This window comes from Symphodus melops, assembly GCF_947650265.1.
Source record: "Symphodus melops genome assembly, chromosome: 10".
In the NCBI taxonomy this organism is placed as follows: Eukaryota; Metazoa; Chordata; class Actinopteri; order Labriformes; family Labridae; genus Symphodus; species Symphodus melops.
Genome location: NC_136700.1, coordinates 25,920,553 through 25,937,864, shown reverse-complemented (window position 1 = coordinate 25,937,864; position 17,312 = coordinate 25,920,553). Strand labels below are relative to the sequence as shown.

Below are 17,312 nucleotides of genomic sequence, written 5' to 3'. Positions count from 1 at the left end.
AGTGATTGTACCCGAGCTAAAAAGCCTCTGCATGTTTCTAATAAGAGCAGAGCTGGCTAAACACTGAAGCTACAGTGTCCACCACATGCAGAGCTGGCTAAACACTGAAGCTACAGTGTCCACCACATGCAGAGCTGGCTAAACACTGTAGCTACAGTGTCCACCACATGCAGAGCTGGCTAAACACTGAAGCTACAGTGTCCACCACATGCAGAGCTGGCTAAACACTGAAGCTACAGTGTCCACCACATGCAGAGCTGGCTAAACACTGAAGCTACAATGTCCACCACATGCAGAGCTGGCTAAACACTGAAGCTACAGTGTCCACCACATGCAGAGCTGGCTAAACACTGAAGCTACAATGTCCACCACATGCAGAGCTGGCTAAACACTGAAGCTACAGTTTCCACCACATGCTGAGCTGTGTGAGAGGAGGGGGGAGACAGCTCTCTGTGATGATTAGAGTTTAGACTGCAGTACTCATTATAAACACTAGGGGTCAGGAGTTGATGCTCCTTTAAGTTAAGCTCTGCTGGTTGAGGGCAGAGGTCACGCGTGGTGATAAATGAGTTTGGAAACTAATAGTCACAAAGTGCTTTGTGTAATACACTGCCTGACCTGACCTAATATGGATTACTCTGGTTGTGATGCATTAGAATAATGTGCCCGATATCTCCACACAGCCACACAAACCCTGCACAGATGTTCATGTGACCCAAACTGCATTAATTAATCACTCCGTAGAGGAGCTATCAGCCTGTTAAATCACACACGTTAAAAATCCACCATTCATCACTTTAGAGCATCTCCATCAATACGCTGTGCAGGCCAGAAGGCAACAGATTCTTTAATCAATCCTTTGATTCTTCGACTGACAGCTGGTGATGGATGACGATGAAACGCCAGTTTAAGCTTCAAATCCAAAGTAATCTTTTGCTTTGAGAGACAACAGGAGAGGAGAAAGTGCTTTACGGGACTAGCTGGTTGGTAATGATAATTATGATATTAATAGAAGCTTTAAATATCCAACATGTGGTTGTCTGGAGATGCAGACTGGAGGACAAAGAGACGCAGCGGGGAGGCAGAGCCTTGCAGGATGGATTTCCACAGAGCCTTATCTGCCTGCAGAACCACGTGTGCTCAGTGCAAAAAGGACTGCTTAAAGGGGAGCGGGGGGCGTCCAAAACAGCCGTGTAGGGGGGCGCCTTAAAACCCCTTACCTTCTCTGGTCCAAAGAAATGTTTTTAAATTGGTGCAGATCACAAATGTCTTGCTAGCTTCAAAGCAGAGGACCGGGCATAAAAGAGGAAGTTTCCTACCGGACACGAGAACAGAATAGACAAACGGACAAGTACAGTATCTGAGAATGATTTATCATTTGGCTACAGGATTGCAGGGACGATAGCGGAGTTGCTAACAGCGGTGAAGATGCTGATAAGAGGCAGTGACGGATGATGGCAGCAGCAGTGTGTGCAGTAAATCCCTCTGCCAGCCTTGTTTTGTCATATTAATGACGCTCTCTCATAAACATTACCCCCCCGCTTTGCTGCGCTCCCCAGTGGTGAGGGAGCAAACATATGTTCCACTGCTTTAGGGCTTGTATAAAGGGGTGTGTGCGCGTGTCTGTGCGCGCGCGCGTGTGTGTGTGTGTGTGTGTGTGTGATAATGTATTCATGCACCCAAATGCAAGATATATAACTAAATGCTAAACTCTGAATACATCTCGTTGTGAGTGTTCGTTCAAGTGTGTGTTTCTCTGCTGATGGTGCACATCTGGCTGAAACAGACGCCTGGCTCTCTAGGGCTGAGATGATTGCGTGTGTGTGCATCTTTGTGTGTGTCTGTGTGTGCATTTGTTTGTGTGTGTGTGTGTGTGTGTGTGTGTGTGTGTGTGTGTGTGAAGGAGTTTTTGCATGTTTCTGGATTGTTGCCAATCTGAGCCCAAAGCTGCCCTCACTTCCCCATGACTGCGTCTGCTCTGAAGCAGGGGGTCCACGATGAGTTGGTGAGCGACACGGAAAGACGGCGGGGGGTTAAGTGAACCCTCGGTTGCGAGAACGATCATAACGCCGTGAAACGAGTGGATAAAAACCAGAGCTGAGGGAATGACTACACAGAAGCAGTCAAAGGTTAAACGAACGACATCGGCCCGGTTAATGAGGGAATCAGATCTTCAACGCTGTTAGCATTCATAACTGAAATACAGATTCTGTGAGTCTGTGGGGTCAAAGGTCAGTCTGTATGCAGGTTTTTAATAGAGGCAGAGCATAAAGACTGAACATTTTCATAGACTATACGTGCTAGCTCCTATTCAGTGAACACATAATGTAAGAGGATGAAAGAGGCTACGATAGAAAATGATGTCCTGCAAGATATGAGTTTAATGTTGGCAAGGTGACTTTCTCTTTGAGACAAACAAATAATTTAATTGCAAATTGCAAAAGTTTTCTTTGAAAGTAAAATCGTGTTTCAATGTTCTTGTGTCCGACAAGACGTCAACACTTTAGCGAGGATCTGTGACACGGCACTGAGAAGCCGGAACTTGAACGACAACATGAGCTGTGCGCCATTAAAGACTAAACTATGTTTCTGTCACACAATCCAGCCGACAGAATCCGTCAGAAATGAATCCATTTGGATTAATTAAAGTCACTTTTTATGGCTTTAAACATTTTAACAAAAAAAAACGAAGCTAACAGGAAGCATTGATCACGGATTTAAGCGCCAGGTGTGACTTCATTCCAGCTTAATGGTATGCAGACACAATCAGAAACCAGCTGCATGTTATAGCCAGGCGATGCATGTTAATGCCACGTTAGCATTGTTCCCAGCTTATTACCAATTCATTCACACTCATTATTTACCAACACTCAACTAAACACAGCCTCTCAAACAGACTCATTATCGAATGTCTTCCACCCCCACCCTCCGCACACACCTGCACGACCGACACAAAGGCGAGGGACTCAATTAATCTTTGTCGAGAATTAGCCGAGAGGGTGAATCATCAATTTCCTCGTGGATGACTGGAATGGAAATAAACAATTTGCTATTCTTCCGAGGGGATGAGATGCACGGCGCAGCACAGGATGTGAATCTCATCAATATGCAAGGAAATTCCACTTCCACATTGACTTGCACCCTGAGGCGTGAGCACAGAAGTCTGCAGGGGCCTGTCTAATCTCAGTACAAGGTGATTATAATGCATGCTAATCCAGTTCAATGTTTAGCTCCACGCCCAAATCCATCTTACTTCACACCATATAGTTTGGCTCAAATGACTGACGGATGGCTTGGACCGTCATCCCGCTGAACTCGGAGTAGGATAAAAATGAGCTGGACTTGTAATCTCCGTTGCTCTTAACCACATGCAGGAAAGATTTACCCTCAAGAGCATTTCTGCACGATTAAATGATTGACTGTCCCTTTGCCCAACTCTGCTGACAAACCCGTAAGTGTGCAATGAGGTGCGGCGACGCCTGCTCGTGGTTTGAATCTGGGATGGGAGCGGGTATCACTTTGTTCCATGTGGTAACTAAAGCAGACAAGCACAGATGGTGCAGTTCTTTCGCAGTGCCGATTCATAATTGAAACAAAGACACTTGACTCTCCTCATACATTATGTTAACTAAGGATAAACAACATCTTCCTACGCTGGTTGTCTTTCCGGCAGGGAAGAGTAATCACGTCAACTGAAAGGTTTTGACAGAATGAGGTTTCATTCATATTAGCGATCATTTTGACAAGTGTGAAATTAAGACTCTCGGCGCGATAAAGCAGCAAAACATTGACGGCGCACCACTATCTGTGTGGAGTCCCCAGGTTTCTCACTGCAGGAATGTATGGTCACCAATGATGCTAACAAGGCTTTCGCTTTCAGCCTCCAGTTTTGCAAAGAGGCAGCTCCAAGTTTTTAAAATGAAGCCAACCAGTCAACTTGAGGCTAGCTGCAAAAGCCAAATGGAGCCGATATTAAGATGTTCATTCTGACAGCTTGGAACAATTCTTTATTGGTACAAACTTTAAAGGTGGTGAGTTTTCTTTGTTACTAATCTGTTCAGATAGTTTGGCTACTGCATGAATAAGTGCAGCTGATTTCTTGGGGGCTAAAGGACCGCCTCGACCACACCGCTTGGCTTGTTTCTAAAGGTAGGTTCAGATGTCACGTTGTCAATATGGCGACCATCATTGATGGGCGAGTGGGTGACGTATCTGAGTCTACGTCCATGTTTGACACAGTGTATGTTCTTTAAACTTACTTTGGACCTTCATTGGATACAGCTGAAGAGACACTGGACGACATGCAAAGGGCAATGGTTGGATTTGAACCCACAGCCGCTGTGACCAAATGGGACATAACCGCTAGGCTATCGTAGCTCCACACTCTGTTTATTTTTTACTAATAGGAAAGCTGCTGTTTTCTCCCTGTCGATCGTGACTTCAGCTGGTTCTCAGCGTGTGTGTCAGTGTTTGTCTTTAAGTTGGTGAGATTTAAAATCAGCCTGTCCTCAGCTGCAGCTTTTGCCCTTCTAATATGTTAATTTCTCACTGAGAATTTGACTCAGCAGTCGGGACGTGTGAGTGTGTTCGGCTGTGTGCAGATCCGTCCTTCAGCTAGCTGTTTGCTTACGCAATTAGCCTCTCCAAGCTGCGGCTGTTTATGAAATACAGGTCTCTACGTTTCACTAATGATGACTTTAATGACCACAGTGTTGGCAACTTGGGCCACACAAAACATCCGCGTGTCTAAAACACATCCACATGTTCTCTGAAACAAACACATTTGCATGCACACAACCTTAGGGGGGCACATGACCCGGCTGTGAGTGCGTTACCCGCCAACAGCCTCCAGGCAGTTAACCCCTGGGCCCGTGTTAAATACATGTGTTGTGGTTAAGTGTGAGTCCTCGGGAGGATTATGAATATGACATGCTTTGTTAGGAAGTGAGATGTCCCTCATGCCTAATTATTCCATAGCAACAGATGAAACGTGCTCAGAGGATAGCGTGCGGGGGGAATGGTGAGGTACAAACAGCACGAAGAAACTTCACGTCTACAGATGCTAATTAGTGAGTTATAAGGTTGTTTTTCAAAATGCATCCACCACAAAGGAACAGATCATGTGCCTACCTACACTGCTGACGTCTAAGATTTCTACTCCAGTTTTCAGAATAACAGTGGCGAGTATTGTAATCTGCTTGGTGATGGTTTTATCCAATATTGTACAGAGGGTACAAACAAATTTTTTTTCACTATTTGTACTTGTGGCCTCTGAATGGTGAGCACTGCAGGTGGTTCCACACACAGTCTGAGTATATTATTCAAAGAGGTGTAAAGAAGTAAAATCAAGGAGAAAAAGTCAATACTCCAAAGCGAGACACGTCCAAATTGTTTTCAGACAAAACTCCACATCACACTGTTCAAGTCTGAAAGCTGCAAAAATCGTTGCTGCAGTTGGTGCTTGAAAGCTCCAAATACAACAGAATAATATAAAGTAAAATTTGTAGTGCTTAAGGGTTGGACTCGAGGCATATTTTCTGTTGCTTTGTGTAAACCCATCATTCAAACTGGGCCCCTCCTGGGCTCCTCAGTCTGAGAAGCTCACTTACGCTAGCACAAGCTAACCGCCAGTGTTTGTCAGCTTCCTGTCCAACAGGAAGTAGATCAACTCCACGTCCAATCTCGCTGTTTCTCCTCACTCTGACTAGATTTTCTCTTCTTTGCTGCTACGTCCCCGTCCGTCATATTCAGTGCTTTGAATCTCCTCCAATCACGGAGCTGGATCCACTCCTAAACTCACCTGCTGTGCTCTCATTGGCTGGAGGAAACCCACCAGCGACGCCCACAAACGTCCCGAGTCAACCAGAACAAATCAGAGTAGTAAAATCCAGTCAGAGGACAGAGTCTCTGCAGACAAAGAGCAGCTTCACTTTAGGAGGAGACTGAGTTTTATTTTGAAGGGACAAGGAGCAGCTTTACTTTAGGAGGAGACTGAGTTTTATTTTGAAGGGACAAGGAGCAGCTTCACTTCAGGAGAAGACTGAGTTTTATTTTGAAGGGACAAAGAGCAGCTTCACTTCAGGAGGAGACTGAGTTTTATTTTGAAGGGACAAGGAGCAGCTTTACTTTAGGAGGAGACTGAGTTTTATTTTGAAGGGACAAGGAGCAGCTTCACTTTAGGAGAAGACTGAGTTTTATTTTGAAGCGACAAGGAGCAGCTTCACTTTAGGAGGACACAGAGTTTTATTTTGAAGGAACAAGCTGCTGACTCTATCTTTAAGATATTTTAACTTCAGCCACGTCAGTCCACACCGGTGTTGCTGCTCTTTGTAAACAGAGTTTGACCTTTACTTAATTACTTCCTCAAAAGTGGATTTTCCTCAGGAAGTCCAGCAGTTTGAGAAATGTGGTCGACTCATGCATGGGGCAGAAAAACCGATATAACCTCACCATGTATCTCCTTTATAGCGCTTTAAAACCAACTCTGTGAACACTTCACAAAGTGCAGTACAAGTTGTTCATTTGGCAGAGGTCAAGCCCGCAGGATCACAGATTAATTTGTGTTTCATTTAAAGCTGACCTGAGCAGAAACACTCTCAAGGAGTTTCAGGTGAACTCTTTCAGGCTTTGCACTTTGCTGACAAACGGCTAAAGCTTCGAGAGGCAGCCAAGTGAAATATGTCAGAGGGCAGAGAGACGAGGTGTGATTCACTGCTGGAGAAATGTGTCGACTTTTATTTTGATTCTGTGACTCCAAAGAAAGAATAATGTTTATATAGCTGTCTGTTTCTGACAAAGTTGCCAAGAGTGGAGGAATGTAACACTTCCACGGGCTTTGCAGGATGATGCATACATTCAAAGTTTGACATGTCATTTTTTTTTATGAGGGAACAACATTTCATTTTGGTGCCAAAAGAAAGAAAGAAGCATTTTAGTCACACTGAGAGACAGATTTGTGCAGCTGGAGCACCGAGCGTAGCCGTTTGTGAGTGCAGAGGCAGTCTGACGAAATATTTTAAACACTGATGTGTGTAACGGAGACAGAAGGACTGACAGAAAGGAGGACAGAGTCAGACAGCAGGAGCTAGCTGAGCTGGAGCCAGCGAGTGAGAAGTAGGGCAGCAGTCGGCGGTAAGCAGAGCGGGGAAGAATAAAAGAGGAGAGTGAAGTTTAAACTCATCTCTTGTCACTCCTGATCCTCTCCCCTGTCTTCTTTAGCTGCTAATTTTCTTGACTGCTCTCCTTTGCCGCCGTTGACTTGTCATGTGTAATTTGAGCACAGCCTTAGGCAGAGATTCCTCATCTTCCCCGTTAGCTTCTTTTCAGAATTGGAGAGAGCGAGTGCGTGGCGTGGCGAAAGGCCAGCCTCGTCCTTTGAGAGTTGCCAGCTAAAGGACAAACCATTTAATGTGTCCCTGAATTCACTTCCCCTCCAGCGTCCACCTGTCTGAGAGAGGGTCTGCTGCACAGTAAGGCAGGCAGTAATAATGTGACATAACACAACGCCTTTCAGCCTTTATGATATACAATGTGACACCAACACGGAAATAAAAAGTGTTTATCGTCGACCAGTAAGACCGCCTCAGTTAAAGTTCTCTACTTTTATTCTTTATATAAATGCAATATTTATATTTTCATATTTCTTCATAATTTATTATGCTGCTCCCTGTAAATACCTCCGACCATCTTACCTTAATTAGAGCTACGTTTTTAGATTCTTCTTCTGTTGTTTTTTTAAGGCTCTTTGCACTTTAAGGTGAAGACAAATCATTTTGTTGCACAATAAAGTCTTTCTATTCTATTCTGGTCATTTGGTCAAACTTAATCCAGGATCTGCAGTGTGTGTGTGTGTGTGTGTGTGTGTGTGTGTGGACTCCACCGTGCATCTGTAAACTGACGTGTCCTTAAAAGTGCTGTCAGGGTGGGCGTGTCCTACAACTCTGCCCCGTGCTTCGCTCGGCGCCTGATGTCAGGATCGGGTCGAATCTCGTTTCCGTTCGCCCAGAGTGGGCTGAAACTCCGCCTCCACACCGTGTGTATGTAAAACATCTCTAAACCCGAGCGGATGGCAGAGCTCAGAGCGGACGCCCGGTGTGGACGGGGTCGAGCAGGGAGACGGATGGTGCTCTCGGCTTTCAGGAGATCCCACAAGTTTGACTAACGATCAGCTGAACTCTGAAGCAGTGTGCTGCCGGGGCTGGAGCTGGTTCCCAACCCGAGTCGCCCCCCCCCCCAGTTATAGTGACCCACATACACACTTCATACCCTGATATATAACCAGTATAAACACAACATGAACGTCCTTAATCTTTCAAGATGAAATAACAGTATAAAAACAGCCCTTATTCTCGGACTCTCAGTCTTTGTTTGAAGTGCCTTGACACTGAATGTCTGTCAGGTGAAGGCAGCGCACAGGTTTGAGTAAGAAATAAAACAGAATGGTAAACATTCAGCACACAAGGACACGACTCAATCCAGCTCAGATGAGGGGAGAGTATCTCTGGGTTACAAGGACTTTTAACGGGGACCCAAATGATTCCAAGGTCAGCGGGTGATTTGGATGTAAATGATCTTCAGATGATTATTCAGAGTCCAGTGGAGGAGAGTAAACCCTCCGAACCTGATGAGGAAGCAGCGCCTGCTGGGAGACAGACGCAGAACTGGCGGGAGGTTTCGAAGAGAAGATTGCAGAAGTATAAAGACAGTTCCTCTGATCTGAGTTTGTAAAAGCGAGCAGAGCCTCTTTGTAAAGCCTAAAGTCAGACCTGTAAATCCCACCCTCTGTCTGCTTGTGTGATTTCTGCACGTCTTTGTTTGAATGCTACGTGTCTGTGCTTGTGTTTTCTCTCGTGCTTCAGAAGCCCCCGTTGTCGCCGGAGTTCCCGTCTGTCATACTCACTTGTGGGATTTTTTGCCCTCTGTGCCGCCCGGGCCCGAGCCACAGTCGTGCGCCTGAATGATGAAGGTGTATTCCTTCTGCAGCTCGCAGTCCACCAGGCCGCGCGCCCTCAGCTGACCCTCACCAGACGTGCCGTTCAGCACCACCGCCTCAAACGGAGCCTCCAGGCCGTGGATGTTGAACGCACAGATCTCTCCTGTACGGAGAAGAAGAGGAGAGAGGGGCAGGTCAGCGATGAACACATGAACGATGTGTCACAACACGAAACACAAGGTCTTTCTTTAGTTAATGGAACTTTTAGACATTTGATCGGCCTTCATGCTTCACATCAGGAACTTTCCCCAGGGAGTAGAAACTTTTAGAGGCACTCAGCACCTTTCCACAGCAGCGACCAAAGTCGACATTCATTTCCAGGACTTTATAGGAGACACCAACAAGATGCTCAGGAGTCAGTACTGTCTACATGCACAGGACAGCTGAACAAATCGGATGTTTCTAGATGTTTAAAAAAAGTCATTTGGACATTATTAACAAACACGTCATAAAGTGTATAAAATGTTATAAAGCGTGCATCAACAAACTGTTGACTTTAAATAAATCACAGCATTTCACATAATGAGCAACGTTTCAAGCGACCTTCTTCAGGTCGAAACGTTGTAATGAACGGAACATTTTTTATGGCGTTTGAGCGAGTGTGCGATCTTCCTCCACACTCTGCATCGAACCACCTCCTTTTCCATGTTATACAGGGTTACCCACACCTTTATAAAAAGAGCACGCAGACACATACACAATACACAACCATCTCGCTCTCTCTCTCTCTCTCTCTCTCTCGCGCTCGCTCTCTCTCTCTCTGCAGGTTAAATTAACAATTTCAAGTTGCAATGATCAATAATCTGGAGGGATGACTCGTAGGCGAGGGAAGCTGCAGACAGAGTTCAGAAGTTCATGTACGCTTCAGGAGAGCTGGACAGGCATAAACAACCCCCCCCCCCCCCCCCCCTCACTCACCTTGGGTAATATTTACGTATATGTTGTGTTGAATACAAACCATGATACAGATACTACACCGCAGCAGGAACTCACTCTGGAGTATTATAAATAGATCATATTCACAGCAATGCACCGGTGTAGTCGTGAAGAAAAAAACACACCAAGGACATTCCTGCTGTTTGCCCCCCCCCCCACCACCATCACAAATATGCAGACATCCTCTGCAGCGCGAAAATAAAGAAAAACAACATACAGGACAATTGAGTTACATGCGGCTGAAATAAATCTACGAGGCCTCAAAGTCACCCTTGTGGAGAGATATAGTGGAAGAAAATCCATTTAAATCCAGAGTGAGCGAGCTGACAAGAGCGAAACAAAAGAGCCAAGAGGCGGCTGACATTTATTAGCAGGCTTTAAGAAGAAGCGCTCCATTTGTAGAGTCGAGCAAGACAGATTTTCCCTTCTTTTTTTCTCTCCGTGTAGACTCAACTCGACCTCGTGCTTCCACCAGCGGGATTTCAGGGAATCACTTAACACGGCGTGGCTCACACTCTGACCTGCGACAGCTAATTGCCCTGATATCACTTAAACTAACAGCAAAGACTAAATTGGTTTCCCAAACAGCTTTGTGTGTACATGGCTCCTGGCAAGTTCTGATAACAGAAACTTTATTTTCCCACCCCCCCTTTCACCTTTCCTTGCCCTTTCATCGTGCTGCTGTCATAATCCCCTCCACCTCACCTCAGCCAACCCCCCCCCACTTTACACCCTCACTTCCTGTTGGAGCAGGAGCTCTGAAATGACAACTGCCCACAGTGGAGCTAAAAGGCAAAACGATAAAGAAAGAGAAGAAAATGGAATAGGTGGGGAGGGGGGGGGGGAGGGGGGGGGGGGGTTGTCAGTGTGTGCATGCTGTACAGCCTCCCTCCTCTCTATTGCCTGAACAATGACTTATCAGAGTTAAATGGGCCCCCACAATATAGAGAGGCACGGCTCGCTGTGGAGAGCAAAATCATAAAAATGGCACTGAGCAAACGGCGTGCAACGGGGAGTGACAGAAGATGCAGCGGTCTTGATGCGCTGCTTCTCTAAGTGTGTACGCCACCGCACAAAACATGCAAATGGAAAATCCATCACTGCTGAAGCGAGAAATAAATCCAATATACACAGGAGTGTGCAAAAGCTTCCCATCAGGGCACAAAAAAAGGCTGAAGATATGCTGATGGTGCACGGCTACAGCTGAGGATGGGTGGCCCGACATGCTCCCCGTGATTTAATTGTAGCCCGTGGGGGAGCTGTGAGACGGGTCAAGGTGACCGCAGGAGGGCGTCCTCCCTCTTTAAAGACTCGAATGAACACTCAGGCTGCTCCGAGGAGGCAACAGATCTGTCGCTTTCTTCCTTTCTTTCTTTTCAATCCTCCGCCTATCACTTCACACCAGACCTGATAAATGCTCCACCAACCGCTGAGAGGCAGAAATGACTGGGGGAAGAGGGGGGGGGGAGACTTGGGTGGGAGAGCTGGCCCCGGTGGCAGCGGAGGAACAGATGTTGGGCGGCTGGTACTTGGCAGAGGCAGAAAGCTCACACATGCTAATGACTGTGCTAAACTGTTAGCTAAACATTAGACATCACATTAGACTTTTAAAAGGTATTTATGTTCTGAAGGTGCTTTGCCTTCTGTGGGGGGGGGGGGGGGGGTTAGATCTAATGGATGCAAACTAATGGATATGGACGCTACAGTGCTGATTCCTTATTGGTCAACACTCCATGTGGATGTTCTGAATTTTTTCAATAATTTGCTGCTTTTCAAACTTGGAAAATGTTTGCACCGACTCACTTGACTTTTCAGACCTCCTCTGTTTGTCTCATTCTTTCCTCCGCCTCACCCTCTGCCGTTATAATTACTAACGTTCCCCTCGGGCAGGATTACATTTTCATTTAATCAAGTCTAAATTAATGACCGTCTATTAGTGGGAATGTGTGCTCAGGACCCGAGCTGCTGTCCTGTCGGTGTCAGAAGTCGTGCAGCACTCAACACCTCCAGGGAATCTGGCACCCGTCCACGGTGGACTATCTTTGAGGACACAGAGCTCATTATCTGCCAAGGCAGAGGCGCTTTACTGGCAACGCCGGGTTGTGTTTGCAGAGCTGGAGGAGTGTGACAAAGTATCAGGGGCCCCAGCGCCTCGGGGCCCCAACTTATTATCAAAGCTGATGAGCCGCCTGCACATCGGCACACGCACACACGAGCAGATTCTGCTGAAAAGGCTTCTCCTCTCACGTATACCAGCAGAGATATGAGCGGCAGCTGTTTACCAAGCGTTTGAGCGGAGAAGTAAGAAAGGGGAGATATCAGGTGGGAAACAGTCGCACCGCTGAGAGGAAGAGAGAGATGTGAAGGGAGATGAAAAGGCGGAGCTGAGGAGGATGGGAACATGGCCGCCGCCTCAGGGCAGTTCCGATCTCCCTGCTGGAGAGTGACCAAAGCAGAGGCATGAAAACACACGCTCACATTTACTCAACGTGTGCCAGTTCTGCAGCTTTAATCAGAGCTGACATGCCTTTCATCCTCCTACAGCTGGAACACTCGCTGCACAGACAGCAAGTAAATGAGATTACTGGGTATCACTGTTACTGAGCATGCTGTGGTCCAGGCTCCACTTTACTGCCACTGAAACGTCTGCACCCACAGTTTGTTGCCCATATTTGATCTCACTATTAATAGATAAACATGCATCAGAGTTTCTGTCAACACTGCGGGAACTCAAATCTTAGCAGATGTACTCAACTAATTCCCAGTCAAGTATTTTGTTCAACTTTTTAGAGGCCACAACTGCAGATAAACATCTTGTTTTGCATTACGAGCAGAAAGTGAGACATTACATCTTTTTTTTTTTTTTTTTAAACTTAAAGGACAAATGTGTGACATTTAACATCCAGTGTGTAAATGTGTGTCTGAGTCGTGACTGTCTACAATGAGGAAGAAGCCCGAGTCTGTTTTGTTGAACTTTCAGGGGATGTATTTGCTCTCAAATTGGGTGAAAATGGATATTTTTTGTGGGGCAGTTACATCCAGCTTTGGCTGCATATCATTCAAAATGAATCATGCAGATCTGGCAAAAGTTTGGAGACAGGAGCGAATCGAGAGAAAAATCAACAGGGTGGCTTAGAGGTTTAAAAGTGTGGCAGAAATAAAGGCTGATTTAATCTCCAGATACGGCTGCTTAAAGAGTAAATGTGAGTAATCTTGCCAATGAAATACAATTTTAATTTGAAACCAAACAATATTGATTACTATCATAATACAAGGCTGATTGACATCTCTGGAAATGTACATTTGCTCTTCTTGTTTTATTTTGCGGTTTCAGACATGAGACACTTTTTCTCCTTCTTCTTTGTTTCTTTCTGCATTGATATTAATTTGAGTTTTTTTGTTGTGTTATATATTTATATTATTTTTCGCTCCGGCTTTTTGTTTGTTTTATTTTCCATTTGTTTTTGACTCTTCAGTATTGACTTGGAAAAGATACCTGTTGTAACAATAACCTGTAAAAACCTGAACAAAAGCTCTCTTTGAATCACTTGTTTTGTTATCTCACAAATCAAATCAAATGAAATAAATAATTCATTTGATGAGTCTTTTTGAAGCTGACAAAGGACCAACAGTCAGGTTAAAGAACAAACATCTTCTTATACATGGGCGTTTTTTCATTCATGGTCTGACCTCCTAAAGTAACTCCAGCTGTGGAACAGTTTGGGTTAGCGTTAGCGTTAGCCCACGCAGGCTGAGACTCCGTCCTTTCCTGCCGCATTAACGTAAGTCAGGGTTACAATTCAATTCAAAAAACTTTATTTGTCCCCGGGGTGCAATTCAAGGGCACACAGAGCAGCAAATGAACGACAGTGCAGCCATGCTAAAACATTTAACCCATCAAGAAAGAGTACAGCGTGAGGAGAGAAGACGCTGAGGGGAACGGAGCACAAAGGAAGGTGCAGTTAGCATCATTTGTGCTGCATTCAGAGTTTCACTCGTAAATTTTTTGGACCAGCCACGAATATTGGGTCCTCGGAGAGAGTTACCAGATGCACAATCAAGACTCCAGAGGAGGCCCCTCGTCTTCCAGAGTGGAAACATTCAGATATTTGATCTGTCAGGGTGAGTGATGTCTGTTAGCGCTAAAACCAAGTACACATCATGACAGATCATTTATGTTGTTAACATAACAAGTTAACATGCTGGAAAAGGGAATTGTCCTGCTGCTCAGATACGGCTTAAGTAAACCTCGTTATACTGCCCCCTTGTGGGTCAGGTTTAAGAAGGCTCCAGGTTGCCTATAATAAATGCATGCGTATATTGTTCAATAAACCGAGATGGGGCAGTGCGAGTGAAATGTTTAGTCATGTCGGAGTCAGCGCGCTCCAAGCTCTGTTGAGAAATCTGATGTACAAATTTACCTGCCGCCTGAATGATTCTCAAAATTATATCATCATGCTGCAAACAAGTCCTCGTCTCAGCGCTGTACGATACCTTTGTGGGAGCAGTAGTATAATTATTTGTTTTTTAACCTGTGTGTTGCTGTTTGTCTTTCAAATGGACCTTGAGTCTTGAATCAAGAAACTGAATTAAAATATGTGTTGTTATCTTCCACGTTTTAATTCATGCATGTCGCGCTTTAGGCTCCGTGTGTAGTTTACACTGTTGTCATGATCTGAACAACCCCTTTTCATTTTGGATGCGGCAGGAAATTATCTCCCGTATCGCTCACCTGCGTAACCTCCTGACTCTCCCTATCGCTCGAGTCAAACAAAAACGAGCTCACGTCTCCGTGGAGTACACGGATGCACCCTCACTCACCACCCTCTCTCAGCTGCAGTGCAGAGATAGACTGTCGGCGTCATAACTCTGGAGAGCGGCGAAATTGAAAACGCTGTAATTATGCTCTTCATGAAATTAGCCAGCCGAGGAGAAAAAAAACACAACTGAGAAGCCGTCCATTCTGGAGATAAGGATTAATACGAATCAAGGAGCACATGAAACCTGCAGTGTGTATACAGTGATTGTGTGTGTGTGTGTGTGTGTGTGTGTGTGTGGGGGGGGGGGATTTTAATTAAAGACACACTTTCTCGACAGGGGTGTACAGCGGGGGAGGGACTGTGTTTGTGCGTGTGAACGTTGCATCGTGGGTGTGGGATAATTTCCTCCACAACGCACCAGCCAACTCGGGTCTCCTCAATGTTAATTACATTAAAGGCTCTTCTCTCAGAGCTAATGACATCCCACTGTCTCACAGCCGACCCTGACACCCGCCCCTGTGAGCGCTCGTGAGAGTCGTGTCAGAGTGAAGGGGTGGAGGGGCCGAACCTGCCAATCAAACGCTCACGACAAGGAAGCAGTAGGTGGGTGAAGACGTGCTGCCGGCTTTAAACAGTACAGTGGGATGCTTCTTCTTATGCATGGACAAGTTCAATAACATTTATGTCTTCTATCTATCTGAAGTCAGAAGGAGGACATACTGGCTGCTGCATTGTTGAAGAGAAGACAGCAACTTGAGCAGGTTACGAAACAGATTCTCTTTTAACTTTAATGTTTCCATTTGACGACCAAAGCAAAGAAGACTTTGAGCAGAGAAGATTATTATTTTTCCATGAAGTTATTTTTCGAGGCTGTTAACTCTGCCGCCGTCAGACTGTCAGATAAAGTGATATCAAACAGGCTTTGTTTACAATCCCACTACAATGACTCACAGTGAGTGAAGTGTGTGGCAGGTAAGGAAGCAGAATTCTCGGAAGCACGCTGAAAGCTCTCAGTATCTCTCTGGTGGCTTCAGATAAAGGGGGCGTGGCCAAACAGTAGTTTGTTTTACCGGATCAAAAAGTCGCACATCCTTTATTTCAGGAGACTGTGAGACTGATCTTGATATGAGGAAGTGTTGGAGTGCACCTCAAAAGAAGGAGACCAAGTTTATAAGTCATGCAGACTCCTTCGGTTGAGCACGTGCGTCACAGTAAGGAGCATAAGTCTGGTACAGAGAAACACGACCCGACAGCTTGTGCTTCTAAATCTCCTCTCTCCAGGCATTTTACTGGACAGCAGCACTCTGAAAACATCAATGAGATTTTGTCTCTGCAGCTTCAAATGCCCCTTAGCTCTGCCAGCTGTCTCCAATACCGTACACCCACCTCTCCCGATACGTCAATAAAGTTAATCACAAACCCCAGCGGGCGACGTGTCAATTACTCCAGCTTCGGCTTGGAGCGGGGCCAAAGCGCTAGCTGTGCAAGCGTCGAGCTATCAATAACAAAACTGGCATGGAAGGCAGCGGCAGACACAAACACCTCAATTTAATCAGCTGGCTACTTGATGGTTACGTCTGCTCAGAAACTATTTTCTCGGGCTTCGCAGACAGTGACGAACAGGAATAATCAAGCGCCACAGCCGCGACTTGAAAATAGTCAGTTTGCAAATATGGATGTTTTTGTAGCAGAATAATACACTTTCCCCACAGAGAGTTCATTGTGAGATGATTCCATTATGTCGGGATTTAAATATCTTGTCAAAGCCTCCACTTACTCTTTAAATCCTTCTCTGCAGTCTCTCTCCCTGTTAGATATTTCTGTGTAGATTATAATACTATAAGGCCACATTATTGTTGTCTGTCACCACTGAAAAGTCCACTGCCTACAATGACTGGATTTAGGCCATTTTTAGTAAATCTAAGCCTGGATTACACATCCTCGCCCTCATTATTTAGCACATTGTTGCCGGATTACATTTAGATTATGTGCCATTATTCTCCTCGTCTGATCCTGATAACTTCCTCCCTTTGCCCTGCAAAATACAAACACACGGAAAGAAGTCTTTTTGTTTGACTCACAGACAAGTAAATAGAGAAACTGCCAGTGGTTTCCTCTTTTAAATAAGAAAGAAGCCAAGTGTAGGAAAACCTGCTCAACATTAACAAAAACACAGCCGAGGCAATCACATTAAACACAGCAGAGAGGGATCAATAGTTTCTATTTTCCAATTCTGTTCATGGAAATGGCCTCAGGGGAGAGCGTGTGTCCTTGTCTGAACAAGGCCAGTTAGAGTTCAATGTGTTCAAATATCCGTATCAGAGTTTATGACCCCCGTTAATGCCCCTGAGGATGTTCTCTGCACAGCGCGGCTGCACCACCAAACAGAGACGATCACCTCCATGACACCGCCTTTGACCCGGGAAAGGCTTTATTAGATCTAAGGTCAAGAAGACAGAACTAATGTATGAGCAACCATGAGTTATGGTGTACAGAGTGTGTTTGATCCGAGGCCATGTGTGCTCGCCTTATGAAATAAACAGACTAAATGTCTTGGTTGCATGAATAACAAGGAGCAGAGTTGGCTTGAAATCAGACCTGTTTAGACAATGTTTAAATGCCAC

At 45.4% G+C, this 17,312-nt stretch overlaps 1 protein-coding gene across 2 annotated transcripts in view; it reads right to left on the bottom strand.

Annotated features, from left to right (window-relative positions):
* The window catches only part of LOC306830374 (calsyntenin-2-like), a 250,424-nt gene that overhangs the window by 80,114 nt on the left and 152,998 nt on the right, over positions 1–17,312 (bottom strand). For both annotated transcript variants that reach the window (XM_079353806.1, XM_079353805.1), the window contains exon 3: positions 8,900–9,095. In XM_079353806.1, coding sequence (XP_079209932.1) covers positions 8,900–9,095 — 196 coding nt within the window. The remainder of the gene's footprint in view (positions 1–8,899; positions 9,096–17,312) is intronic.